At 42.7% G+C, this 13,368-nt stretch overlaps 1 protein-coding gene across 4 annotated transcripts in view; it reads left to right on the top strand.

Moving 5' to 3' along the window:
- Window positions 1-13,368, top strand: part of TBC1D4 (TBC1 domain family member 4) — a 198,951-nt gene that overhangs the window by 98,731 nt on the left and 86,852 nt on the right. For all 4 annotated transcript variants that reach the window (XM_040341378.1, XM_040341377.1, XM_040341376.1 and 1 more), the window contains exon 3: window positions 10,645-10,734. In XM_040341378.1, the coding sequence (XP_040197312.1) occupies window positions 10,645-10,734 (90 nt within the window). The remainder of the gene's footprint in view (window positions 1-10,644; window positions 10,735-13,368) is intronic.

Below are 13,368 nucleotides of genomic sequence, written 5' to 3'. Positions count from 1 at the left end.
TGTGTTATGTGATTTATGAAACTTCACAACTATTTTATGGATGTGAACGTTGCCACACAAATCAAGGTCTGACAAGTTTGTAGCGTGTACAGTACACTTTGCTATCTTTCTATTCTGTCTTTGTTCATCTGAGAAAAATCTATCTTTTTAAAGAGAACATTAAGATTTTTTTTTCATTTTCCTTACACGTAAAAAGCTTTAAAACTAATTTATTGTCGAAAGACGGCCATCCAAGTGAAGAGAAGGCTCCAAAATACTGACAAATTAATGGACCAGCTATGTATTTGTCAAGCATTCTGATTCATATCCTCTTCTGTGAGCTTCCAACTTGGCAAGTTATGATAGTACAACACACTGTTACCGAAAGGAAACCTGTGTTGATGAGGGAGAGAGAGGTGTAGGCTGCCATTGCTAACCTCTGTTTTTGAAAATGCTGATTATGTTGACCCAATAGCTTCAGTATTTTCAGTTACTGACCTAGAACAAATATGAAGGTGGGTTGCTTTTGGTACATTCTGACTTCACTGGCTGCACTACGTGATACCTCAAATAACCTGCCCTTGCTGAAGCTGGCTCTTGCACTAGCCTGCATAATAAACCGCTGAGAATGCCCTTGGTCAAAAAAAGTGAGTATATTTTAAAAGAATAAGACTTTTCAGTGCTGTAGAATGTCACAGGCTTTGTACAGTGAAAGCTTCCTGGCAGGATAGCTCAGTTGTGTTTGGACAATAATCCTAATACAGCCATGCTTAAAGTGGAGGTTCCATCAAAAAAGCTATTTTGCTTTAAACTGTAGCTTACAACTAAAAAAGAAAAAAAAAAAGATATTTTTTTTTTTACTCATCTGGAAATGCCTGTTGCTATGCGGTCCCACGAAATCTGCCTTTGAATCCACCTAGGATTCTGACATCATCTCCCTCTAATGCTCCTGGGAAATGTGTGTCATCATTTCCCAGGATGCAGTGCGCTGTCCAATTATCACTCCCCATCCAAGACTTCCAGGAAGTAAGTGCCTGTAGGCTTCACATTGCCCACAAGCAAAATGACAACGGTGAATATCTATGCGGATCGGCGTCGGATTGTAAAATAGTAAGTGACCAGATTTATATTATAAAAACGCAGGATGAATTTAAAAAATGCTAATTGTGGTTGGAACTCCGCTTTAACCCTACTCTTGAACATTGTTTATCTTCTGGACCAGTGGTCTCCAAACCCTTTGCTGGCCTTTATCCCACACTTGGGGCACTATTCCTCCCACTGACATCATTTTGCCAACTGACTCCAACAATGGAGCACCATTTCTCCCTATGATACCAGCGATGGAGCACTATCCCTTTCTCTAATACCAAATGTAATGATGTTTACTTCCACGAAAATTTCTGCTACCGCTGACCACAATCCGCCCCCCCTAAAGTCTGAAAGACCATAAACTGGCCCTTTGTTTAGAAGGTTTGGAGACCCCTGTTCTGGACTAATACAGTTTTACTTTATTAAAAGCAGAACTCAAGGCAAAAATGAATAGTCAATTAAAAGAAAAAGAGAAAAAAAAAACTTTTGCTGTAGTAATCGGATTTGGTGCAGAGGTTTCCCCATGGTACTTTTTGTCAGCATTTTTTTAGCATGCTTCGTGTCAGCCCATGAACTGATTGGCTCCTTGTACTGCTTCTTCTCGTACTCCAGCCGCCCTCTACATGCACTGCAAGAGACGGAGAACAAATTAAATGTAGTTGCTTGCGCTTAAATATAAGGTTTAATAATCTATCTGATTACAAAGTTGCATTATTTTTGTGTCTTTTTATATCTGCCTAGGCAAAAATATTTTACCTTGGCAAAAAGTTTGAGACCTTGGGGTACCCATGAAATAATAATCACGACTGCAGCTCTTGGAACGTTGGTGTGATCAGCGAGCTATTAAAGTGATTATTAAAGGTTCTGTGTTTGTTTTTTTTCTTTTGTTTATAATATATTTTTTTTGCCCATCTGTGTCCCATTGTAGAGATTTCCCTTCACTTTCTGTCCCATAGCCAAACAGGAATTGAGAGGAAAACCCTACAAATTAAGGGAATTCCTTGGGGACCCCATGTCACCAGGGCTAGTGTCCCCATTAGAAGTTTTCCCCTCTCTTACTTTTCTGGGAACAACCCAAAATGTGTGATTTTCTTTTACTTTCTCTGATGATATATGATGATAGTAAACAGGAGAAATTGAGAGGGTTAATCTCTTTAAATCAGTTGTAAAGGCAGATGTTTTTTTCTTATCTTGATGCATTCTATGCATTAAGATAAAAAAAAACTTCTGTGTGTAGCAGCCTCTCCAGCACCCCCTAATTACTCACCTGAGCCCCATCTCTCTCCTGCGACGTCCACAAATGTCTAAGCCATCCGGGACACTCCTCCTGATTGGCTGAGACAAAGCAGCGACGCCATTGGCTCCAACGGCTGTCAGTCAGTCCGCCAATCAGGGGAGAGAGGGGGTGGGGCCGGGTCAGGGCTCCGTGTCTGAATGGATACACGGAGCTCTGACTCAGCTCGGGTGCCCCCATAGAGAGCTGCTGGCTGAGGGGGCACTCAATAGGAGGGAGGGGCCAGGAGCAGCAAAGTGGGATACGAGAAAAGGAGGATCTGGATTGCTCTGTGCAAAACCAACTGCACAGAGGAGACAAGTACAACCTGTTTTATATATTTTTTTTTTAGAAACAAACCTTTACAATCACTTAACAGGGGCTACAGAGAGACATAAAAACTGCCAGGCATTCTAACCCCTATCTGCTCTATCCAAAACTAAAATATGTTTTACCTTTAGTTATACTTTAAAACAAACCTATTTAAATATGAAACTTCTGCTTGCTTATTTCTGTACAGATGCTCATTTCTGGGTCCAACTTGAGATAATCAGTGTACAGAAGGGAAACAGGGCAAGGTACAGGGGTGATACAATACATAGAGGTCAGCAGGGCATACTACATGAGGAAAGCAGAACACAGTATATGGCGGTCCAGCAGGCACATTACATGGGAGCTGGGCATATTGCATGAGGACAAAGCATATTCAAGGGCACATTACATGGAGGCAGGGCACATTACATGTGGTTGGGCACACGGTGATTTCCTTCATATGTAGAGTAATGCAGGAAAACAGCTGTGATTAGTCCTCTTGGGGAGGGGGGCAGGCGGAGAATAGCACGCCACAACCAGCAGATTATATGAAGGCCAGGCACATTATATGGGTCACACAGAATGGCACATTACAAGTAGCAGTGGTTTCCTTCATCTGCAGAGCAACACAGGGAAGCGGCTGTGATTAGTCCTCTAGTGGTGCACTGTTCCCCGCTGGCCCCTCCTGTCCATCCTATGTGATGTCACATAAAAGCAACTGGGATAGACAGGAGGGAAAGAGGGGCATCAGGGAACAGCGTGCCACAACTGGCACTATAACAGCCGCTTCCCTGCATAGCTCTGTATGAGTTGGCAGAGGGGACATGACGGGTAGATTCCACTGAACCCAGGTCGAGAAACCCTGGCCTAGAGTATACCTTTACAAACTAGCAGGAAGAAAACCCTGCACAGGATAGTGAAGGCCTTGATTTTATGCCATGTAAATATAAATGTATCCACATTTATACCGTATATGTTGGCTAATTAATTTCCTTCCTAGGACTTTGAGACAAAGTGTTCGATTCCTACTGTAACACGTTAACGCTTCCGTCTCTGACTTATTCTGTTTGTATATTGCAGCCGTACTTTCCTGTTTATTCCCATCTGTGTTTATTTGGTACAGATTCAGTGTTATCTAACTGCTTATTTATATTCCTTTACCTGTTAATTCGTTCTGTGTTTATTCCCATGACTCAGAGGAGCATTCAAGCAGCACTTATCACACATTATTCAAATTTTCAAGTGTTAAATTGTGTTTGTCTCAGCTGCTGCTTCACAGGTATTGAGTACTTTTACTGTTATTTTCACTCTTTATTCAGCATCTATAATTTTGTATGACACATCTCATTAATACAGCTTTACTATGTAGGTATCTGAATATTATGACATCCCAAACTACATAATAAACATAATGTATCCCATAAAAAGAAGCGGTTTTGTGTTCCTAGCCATCTCCTGTCTCCTAGCAATGCTGCTACAATGGTTTATCACTATTGCTTCCTGTTTTCATCTAGCAAAGTTTTCTTTTCATTGTTCCATGCCTCGTAAATCTCTTTGTTAATGTCCTTGAATCCCTCCCTTACCTCGTCCATAGTCCTTGTTCCCCTCTCTTTGTAAAATTACAGCTTAGGTAACCAGTCATAATTCAAGTAATTAACGAACATAAGCAGGGCTGGACCGGGACAAGAATTTGGCCCTGGGCTTCATCCAGACTGGCCCACTTTGATAGGTCTCTCCTATGGCGGCCGGACAACTCCGCCCCCCCCCAGCCCCCTCTCCCCCTCCACTAGCCACTAGCCGTTCTACTTTATTAGAGTAGAACAGTTGGTACTGGTACTCTTATAGGCAGAACCAGTGGGGAAGCTAGATATTATTTCACATGAGCAACACATCAGTTCAGTCAGTGCCCCCCCCCCATGGGGCAAGATTAGGCAGAAGTGAGAAACTCCCAGGCCATAGCTGTTGAGTCAGCTGTTTGTCCCCTCCCCCTGCTCCTTCTGGTTCTCCCCTGCTTCTCTGTCCCCCCCCCCCCAGGTGATCACTGCGAGGAGGGAGAGACAGAGGAGTGCAATGGTCCGCTGTCACTGAAGCCGGCCCACTAAGCCATTGGCCCACTGGGAAACTCCCTGTAGTCCCAATGGCCAGTCCATCCCTGAACATAAGCAAAGACCGTGATGGGCTATAGAGTACAGAATTTGACAAGTATAATATATTGACACACACGCTTTGGGATTCAATACAAGTTTAAAGTGATTATAAATGATCACCTTGTAAAGCAGCCTATTCAGTTTAAAATGGAAAACATTTTTGTATATATATGTGTATATATGTGTATATATATGTGTATATATATATATATATATATATATATATATATATATATATATATATATATATTTTCCCCTTTTTTATAAGTGATCACATTCCCTCAGCTGGGGAAGGAGAAGCAGCAGTACACTGAGCTTCCCAGTGATAGGCTGTGCAGGAGGGGTGTGTCAGGACGAGTCTGATCATTGGAGGAGTGGAAGCTGAATTCCCAGCATAGCTAGAGAACTGACCACGGTGTGTTTCCCTGTTTATTGTGGTCAGTTTTTAATAGGAAATCAGGAACGGCAGGAATGACAGGTTTTTCACACAGAGGAAGCAATACAAAGAGAACAGGATACTTTTTGCATACAAGTACAGCAGGCACATATCAGGAATATAAATGTTTGGGTAACAAACGCTGCTATTAATGGTAATTCATCTTCTTTGATAAATCTTGAAGCTGAATTGCACGTATGATCCAAATTACATAGTTATGATGGTCCAGCTGGACTGTGGTCAGTGTGCAGTGGGGTAGCTGCTTGGGCCTGGAAGATCATGATGATTGCTGTAGTATACACTACCACAGTGATTGTCCGATTCCACAACGGACCCTTAGGTATGAGATATGAATACTCCACACTGGATCAATGTAACTATGCATAAGATCATACCTAGAATTCAGCTTTAATTACTTCACTGGATGCATGTACTTAGTGAAGTGAATGGCCTCAGGTGATATACAGAGATAAAACAAATCCTGCTACATAAGTTGTACATGTTTTGCTGCAGTCTTCTCTTCTCTACATCCTTTCAAAGTCCAGTATTTATAAAGCTTGTTTGGATTGTCAGAAAAAAAGGGAGCAGAGAGCTGAAATGACATACTGCGGAGCTCAGTGAGGAGAGCTCTGGGAGGTAATTGAAGGGAAGTGACACATCGCCCTTTACACAGCACACAGGAACAGAGCTAAGGCTGTGAATCAGCTGGAGATCCCTCCCCTGTCACTTTTTTTTTTCTATTAGTGTCTGGTAAACTTATCAGAAGGGACTCATGCTGATTGCAGAGGAAGGAGGCAACAGACAGAAATGACACTTAGTGCTCTGGATTGAGACAAATGCACACTGTAGAGGAATATGCTTTGTTCATATTTCATGTCCGAGGTTAGCAGCCATTTAGAGTAATCATGCCTCTACGCCTCGGTGTGTGCAGTGATTGCTTGGCTGTCTATATAAAAAGCCTGGCACTAGCTCGACTAAAGATGCCATGTTCAGGCATCAGTCTTTGCCATCTGCTGGTTGTTTTTCAGCACTGCAGCTAAAAGCCTCTGCTGTGCACACCCAGTACTCACATTGAAAATGCTGGGAATTCAGCCTTTGCCCAATCAATAGGTTTGCCTGTTTGCTCATGCTCTAGAATAGAGGACTTCTGTCTGTACATGCCTTGTATTTCCTGTGAACTATTTGAACTGCATTTGTACCCAGCTTGTCTGCGCTGATCATTCACCTATTACCTAATACCTATTGTTTTACCTAACTTGAACCTGTACCTGGCCTGGCCAGTAACCTGCTCACTCCGCTACTGTCTGTTTGTTTTTCTCCGGCTGTCTTGCACTGCTCTAGCATTTGATATGTTGCTCTGAGTCAGCTGTTGCCCCTGGCAACCCAGAAGGTTTACCAAATATTGTAAAATATTAAGTGGGTCCCTTTCTGAAGTAGAACTGGAGGCGAGTTCCTTTCTTCAGTCATTCATCTATGTGTATGTATAGCCTGAGATCCTGCTGTTCTGTTATACTGTGTATTAATAACACACTTGTAAACCAGCAATTGGTAACCTTGATACATTGCTTGATCAGGAAAAGGGCAATTATGGAGTAATTATGTCTAATATTTCAAATTTCCTTGTATGAAAATATAGGAAATGTTTTTATATTGATTTGTGTTTATTTTTCATGAACACCCAACATCAAAAAACGAATTCGATAAAAAAATGTATTATTTTTTGCACTTATGCACTTCAGTATTTTTACAAAGCTCATGCTCCAGTAATCTGAATTGCCCATAGTAGAATTTTTACTAAAAATATATATTTACTGTAAAACTGAGCATATATGTAACATACAGTGAATTCATAAAGTATTCAGACCCCCTTCACTTTTTTCAATTTTGTTACTGTATGTCACAGTTGTTGAACTGCTTCCCTATTGCACTATGGATGACCTCCCAGAACTGTGCCTGATGCGCTCCCCGGGGGGTGCAGGGGGCACAGTTCTGGGAGGTCATCCATAGTGCAATAGGGAAGCAGTTCAACTGTGACATACAGTAACAAAATTGAAAAAAGTGAAGGGGGTCTGAATACTTTATTAATGCACTGTATGTTACATATATGCTCTGTGGCCACTTAGTTTTTTGGTGATCACAGATTACGGTAAAGGGCCAATCGCAGCTGGTAACATATTAACAGACTTGCTGGTTATCGGCAGTTCTTTCCTCACACACTGTCTCTGTATGAGGAAAGTAGAGCCGATAACTGGCAAGGCTGACAGTGCATCGTTTACACTGATGATCAGGGCACTGATTATCAGTGTTCTGTTTCAGTGCAGCCTCATTAGCGCATCCATCAGTGTAGCCCCATTAGCGCCCTTCAGTGCAGCCTCATCAGTGCCCCTCAGTGCCGCCTCATCAGCGCCCTTCAGTGCAGCCTCATCAGCGCCCTTCAGTGCAGCCTCATCAGCGCCCTTCAGTGCAGCCTTATCAGCGCACATCAGTGAAGAAAAATTACTTGGAAGAAAAACTGATATACCATAGAGGTATTAGAGAATTCTCATAATACAACACTGTACAACACTGCATATTTTTAATTCTTCAATACATGCACATTCCCCTGTGTTTTATCCCTTTAAACCTGAAGTATATATATACAATTACTGTAGCGCTACCCCCTCAGGAGCCGCTGGTTGTTGTTGTTGGGATCGGCCTATTAAGTTACCGCTCAGTGTTGTCTAGGGGTGTAGTTGATGAGTAGAGCAGTGAGCGAATGTCCAGTCAATCAGAGAAGGTTTTCAAATGCTTTATTTTCAGCCCAACATAGCCAACATCAACATGAGGTAGGGAGAAAAGGTTGATGAAGCGGTAGAGAACTTTGCAGTATCAGGCCTGGATATGAAAGGAGCAATCCTGCTCTCAACAGCACAGTAGTAGTAGTTACAGTTCGTCGCCACTCCAGCCAGAGTGGGTGAAGCAGCCCCCGGACAGACTCCTGCCATGAGCCTCTCTAGGGCCCTTTGCCACAGGCCTAGTACTTAAATGAGCTGAACAATTTGAACGAATCCTCCCAGTAGATTAAGGAAGGGTCACCGGGTGACAGTTGAAGTGTACCTGTCAATGTCCCGGTCACCATATCCCCGATGGTTCGTTCAAGCCCTGTTGGACAACCTGCCTCCGGGTTCTCCTCAAGCCAACCCCCCATCGAACGGCATCCAGCCTGGGATCTCCTCAATGGAGCTGGGGACCCAGCAAGTCTCTGGGGCCCCTTTCAGCAACATGGAACTCCGCGTAGCGTGCGACCACGGCCTGGTAGGCCATCGCCGGGGTCCATTGGATGCGCACACCCTGAAGGTGGGTGCTGCACCTGGAACCCGCGCAGAACCACACAAAATGACGTCTTCCACAGATATACCCTCCCCCAGCATGCCCCGCGAGGGAAACTCCTCTAATTGGCTGCTGGGGAAAAGTGGCTCTGCCAGAATTGTGAATGGGAGCAAAATAACTCTCCCATTCCCCACTAACTTTAGCGTAGTGCCCATACTGAGAGTAAGGGGGCGCTACATTACACACAAATATTAATGCAGCTTTGTAAACATTAATACAGCATTCATACATTTGATCTGGTATCAGTCTCTTGCAGTCTATGTATAGCAGGGCTGGTTTGAGAGATAAAGAAGTAGCATAAGCAGCCAATTAGTTAGAAGGAGAAATCAAGTGTTCCACCAACTTGCTGTAGGACAGCCAGATATATCTTGCTTTTTTCTTGGGAAGCTGCAAATCTCCCTCTGTGAGTAGCCTTATTTATACCCAAACACATTGGGCATCACAGGCATGGTTCACATGGGCTTTAGTTTTGTATAAGAGCAGTATCAACATTAAGCTTTTGGAGAGCTACCAGTAGCTTTCTCCAAGTCGATAAAGTGCTTTTCAGCTCCTCTGGAAACATCCAGATCCTAATAGGAGTGCTGATAGTGACTTTAAATAAGCTGCTAGCAGGCTTCAGCAGGCTTTCAATAAGCTTCAAGTACAAAGTGGTTGTAAACCCACTTTTTGACTTTTACCTACAGGTAAGCCTATAATAAGGCTTACCTGTAGGTATAAAGAATATCTCCTAAACCTGTACGGTTTAGGAGATATTCATCTCGCAATGCGCCGCTGATTGCAGCGGCGCATGCGCAGGAGGGAATCCACGGCGAAAGGACCAGCAGCCGCCGACCCTTGCCGATTTTAAATCTCCCGCGTGCACGGGCGGGAGTGACGTCATCGCCGCTCCAGCCAATCACAGCGCTGGAGCGGCGATACCCGGAAGACACGCCAGAGCAAGGTGACATCTCGCTCGGCGTGGACCAGGTAAGTGTTCTTCACCTTGTTCCGAGGTAAGTATTTCATAATCAGCTAGTATCCGGTGCATACTAGCTGATTATGCCTTTTGCCTTGCAGGTTTGAAAAAAAAAAAAAAAATTGTTTATGCGGTTTACAACCGCTTTAAGCCTGCTAGCAGCTTATTTTAAATGACAATCAGCGCTCCCATAGGATCTGTGCTCCACAGTGGTGGCTGGTGCTCAACATTTTTTGGGGGGGCACAAACAAACTGAAAAATACAGAAAAATAACAACTGCTGCAGCCACTGTGCCCATCAAACACAGCCACTGTGCCCATCAAACACAGCCACGGTGCCCATCAAACGCCACATCTGTGACACCCCCTCGCGCTTTCTGTCTGCCCGGCACTTACCCTGTCTCAGTGGGGCAGCAGGTGACGGCGAGTGGTGTCCTCTATGCATGAATCTATCCATTGGTTATAGAGGGGGTGGCTGGAGAGAGGGGGCGGTGCCCATGCGCCCTTATGGATGGACCGCCACTGGTGTGCAACAGTAATAAACTGGAGCTGAATTCTACTTTAAAGACTTCAAAAAAAGCTTGCTGGAAGCTCTGCAAATGCTTAGTAAAAGCCTGCTGTTCACACTGCTCTTATACAAGCTAAAGCCCATGTTCTCTGCAGTGCAATTTGAGCTCATTCATTTTGAATGGACTGAAATTTGCACCACAATGCATCAAAAGTAATGCACTACTCTTGGAAACACTGCAAAAGTACCATGTGATCCGGTGTGGGCAAACGTCCTGCAGTTGGCAAGCTGTGTTTGGGGTGTCATTTAACTTTGCACTGACATCTGCTGCAGATGTCAAGGGCTTTGGGGGAAACCAGTGTTCTTTTGTGAACAGGCTCCTAATTTATCGACGTGCTTGGTTAACCATATTTAAAAAATCACCCAAATATTTTTTTTTTTTAATGCTTAAATCTGCATATTTACCAGCGTATTTGGAAAGACAGATAATCATGGACTTAATATTTGCAATAAAAGATCCTTTTAAATGATTTGCTGCTGTTATAGTTTCCTTGATATAATCCTTTTTATTTTTAAGGTTGGAAGGTTTGAAATCAATCTTATAAGTCCTGATTCCAAAACGGCGGTGCTGGAAAAGAACTTCAAAGATATCTCGTCGTGTTCTCAGGTATATGTGTGTTTTTTTTAGCATTTGTTTATTTAGTGGCTGAATTTGTTTTTTTCTACAAACAGAATGCTTTATAGTGGTGACAAATTTGTTACATAAATGCGAGCGAACGCAAGCATGTCCCTTTCCTTTCAGATGTAAAGTGATGTAAGGCAAAAAAGCTAATTTGGCTGTACTTCTCCTGTGGATCATAGTAGTGCAGTTCATTCTGCTCTCCTGTGACCCGTTTTCAGCCGACAGCGGGCTAAACCAAGTAAAAAAATTACTTCTCCACATAGAGCCAGGCAGGTTTGGGCAGCTTTTTCCCTTAATAAATAAAATCATAATTTTAAAACTGCATTTTGCGGTTTAATTGGGATGTCATAGTATGCCTCTTTTGCCATAGTTTTATTTAGTAAAGGCTTTGTTCCACTTTTAAGTCTACAAAAAAATAAAAAATCTAAGAATTTGTAAGCTGCAGGATATCATTATTTAGTTTTTAGGTTTAATACGGCTTTAATGAACAGGGACTGGTGTGGCTGGTTCTATGTATTGTGTAAAGTTCATGGATTTCATTGTTTGTGTTACACAGTGCAGTTGCAATGTTCTGAACTCTTACCTATAATATATGTTCCTGTCACAGATAAATCCTATGGGTAAATGTCTAAGGCCCCGTACACACGACCAGTTTCCTCGGCAGAATTCAGCTTCCGACCGAGTTTCTGGCTGAATTCTGCCGAGAAACCCGGCCGTGTGTACACTTTCGGCCGAGGAAGCCGACGAGGAGCTCGGCGAGGAAATAGAGAACATGTTCTCTATTTCCTCGTTGTTCTATGGGAGCTCTCGGCCCGCCGAGCTCCTCGGCGGCTTCAGGGCTGAACTGGCCGAGGAACTCGATGTGTTTGGCACGTCGAGTTCGTCGGCCGTGTGTACGAGGCCTAACTCTTTTCAATGAATGATGAATGTGGTGTCAGAATGGACAGGAAAGTGTGAATATTTGTCCACATATAGTGTCAAGCTAAACCCCTTTGTTCACTATGGTGAAGGTGACTGGATTAAGTATTTAGCCTCTTCTGTTGAATTAATAGATTATTGTAAGAAGCTTTTGAATCTCTAGTTAAATCAAAATCTAAATGAAAAACATCATGGCACAAAATGGGCAAATTGCTAGAACACATGTGAAGTCATTTACATGCATAAATAACAGGACTGAATATTAAATAATCAGAGTAGGCAGATATTTACTTTTAGAAGACCAGTAAATAATCAATGTTTTTTGTTTGGGGCAGAATGCTGAAAGTTTGGAACCTCTGCTGGGTTTTTATTTTTGTGGTCCTATTTTGATTATTTCCTGACGCTTTCTGTTCCTCGTAACAACATTGGAGTTGAATCTCTGATGGGCACACAGACAATAAAAAGCTGACAAAGGCTTCACATTTTTTATTTTTTATTATTGCTGTTATCTCCTTAGTGGAGAGAGATGCCCTAATAGGTCTGGTCCTAGTGCTCAGTTCTGGGATGAGATTCACTGAAGTTAGCTTCTGTTTGTACATTCATTGTGACACGCTCCATTTAAACTGATTATAATCCTTTTTTTGTGCTGTACACTGGTTGTTTAGCCTGGGATTTCTCCTTTTGCCTGCAGGCATCTGAACAGATTTGCCCCTAGGTGAGGGTACCCACACCGTTTGTAGGCAGGCCTGGATAGTGCTATAATGATTTGGAGGGATCATCACACAGACTTTTTAGCAGTTGCACATGTGCCAGTGTCACTCTTAAACTATTGCATCTTCCATTAGCCCTGTATAGTCTTCAAGTGGACAGTTATCAGGCAGGACAGTAAGGGTTGACTACATACAAGTAGATTTTCGCTTCTGATTATCTAGTTGATTTTGAGAGGTGTAAGTTACCCACCCTTGATTTAACCCATAGGTTTCACATGGGCTGTGAACAACAAGCTTTGGAAAAGCATTTAGAGAGCTTTCAGCAAGCTTTGTTGAAGCTTTTTAAAGTGCCATTCAACTCGATTCAGTGCTGATTGCCTCTAAACAAGCTGCTTGCAGGCTTTAGAACTGTTTAAAGCTTGTTTAAAATGTAAATTAACATTTAACATTTACAAACTGGAGTTAAGTGGTACTTTCAAAGCTTCAACAAAGCTTGCTGAAAGCTCTGCGAATGCTCTGTCAATGCTTGCTATTCACCCTTCTCTTATACGTGCTGAAGCTCATGTGAAACAGGCCATAAACCAAAGCCTCCGGATTCACTCACATCATCCATGTTCTCATTCAGTTTGTAGTGCAGACCAAATGCACAAACAAGCAAAAATTCACTAGTCCCACAGGACTTGTACTAACTACCGTCCATGTTACTTGTTGCATTGCCTTGTAGACTATTTAAATTAATCCTTAAACAGTACAGTGCAGTTTGTGTTAAAAACATACATCAACGTGCTTTGTGACTCAGTCTGTTATATGAACATTGCCATTCACTTGAACCTAGTGAGATAACCCGCAAAGAGAAATGTACCCCCAACACTGACCCTAAGCCACAAATAAAAGGTAATCCTGTCGTGTTGATAAATACAACTATCACAATGATATTGGCAGTGACAGTACCAGGATAATGAAGAGCGAAGGTTCACCCTAAAAAAATGAT

This window comes from Rana temporaria, chromosome 2 (genome assembly GCF_905171775.1).
Source record: "Rana temporaria chromosome 2, aRanTem1.1, whole genome shotgun sequence".
NCBI classification, from domain to species: Eukaryota; Metazoa; Chordata; class Amphibia; order Anura; family Ranidae; genus Rana; species Rana temporaria.
Note: the sequence above shows the minus strand (reverse complement) of the source record. Positions and strands in the feature narration are given on the sequence as shown.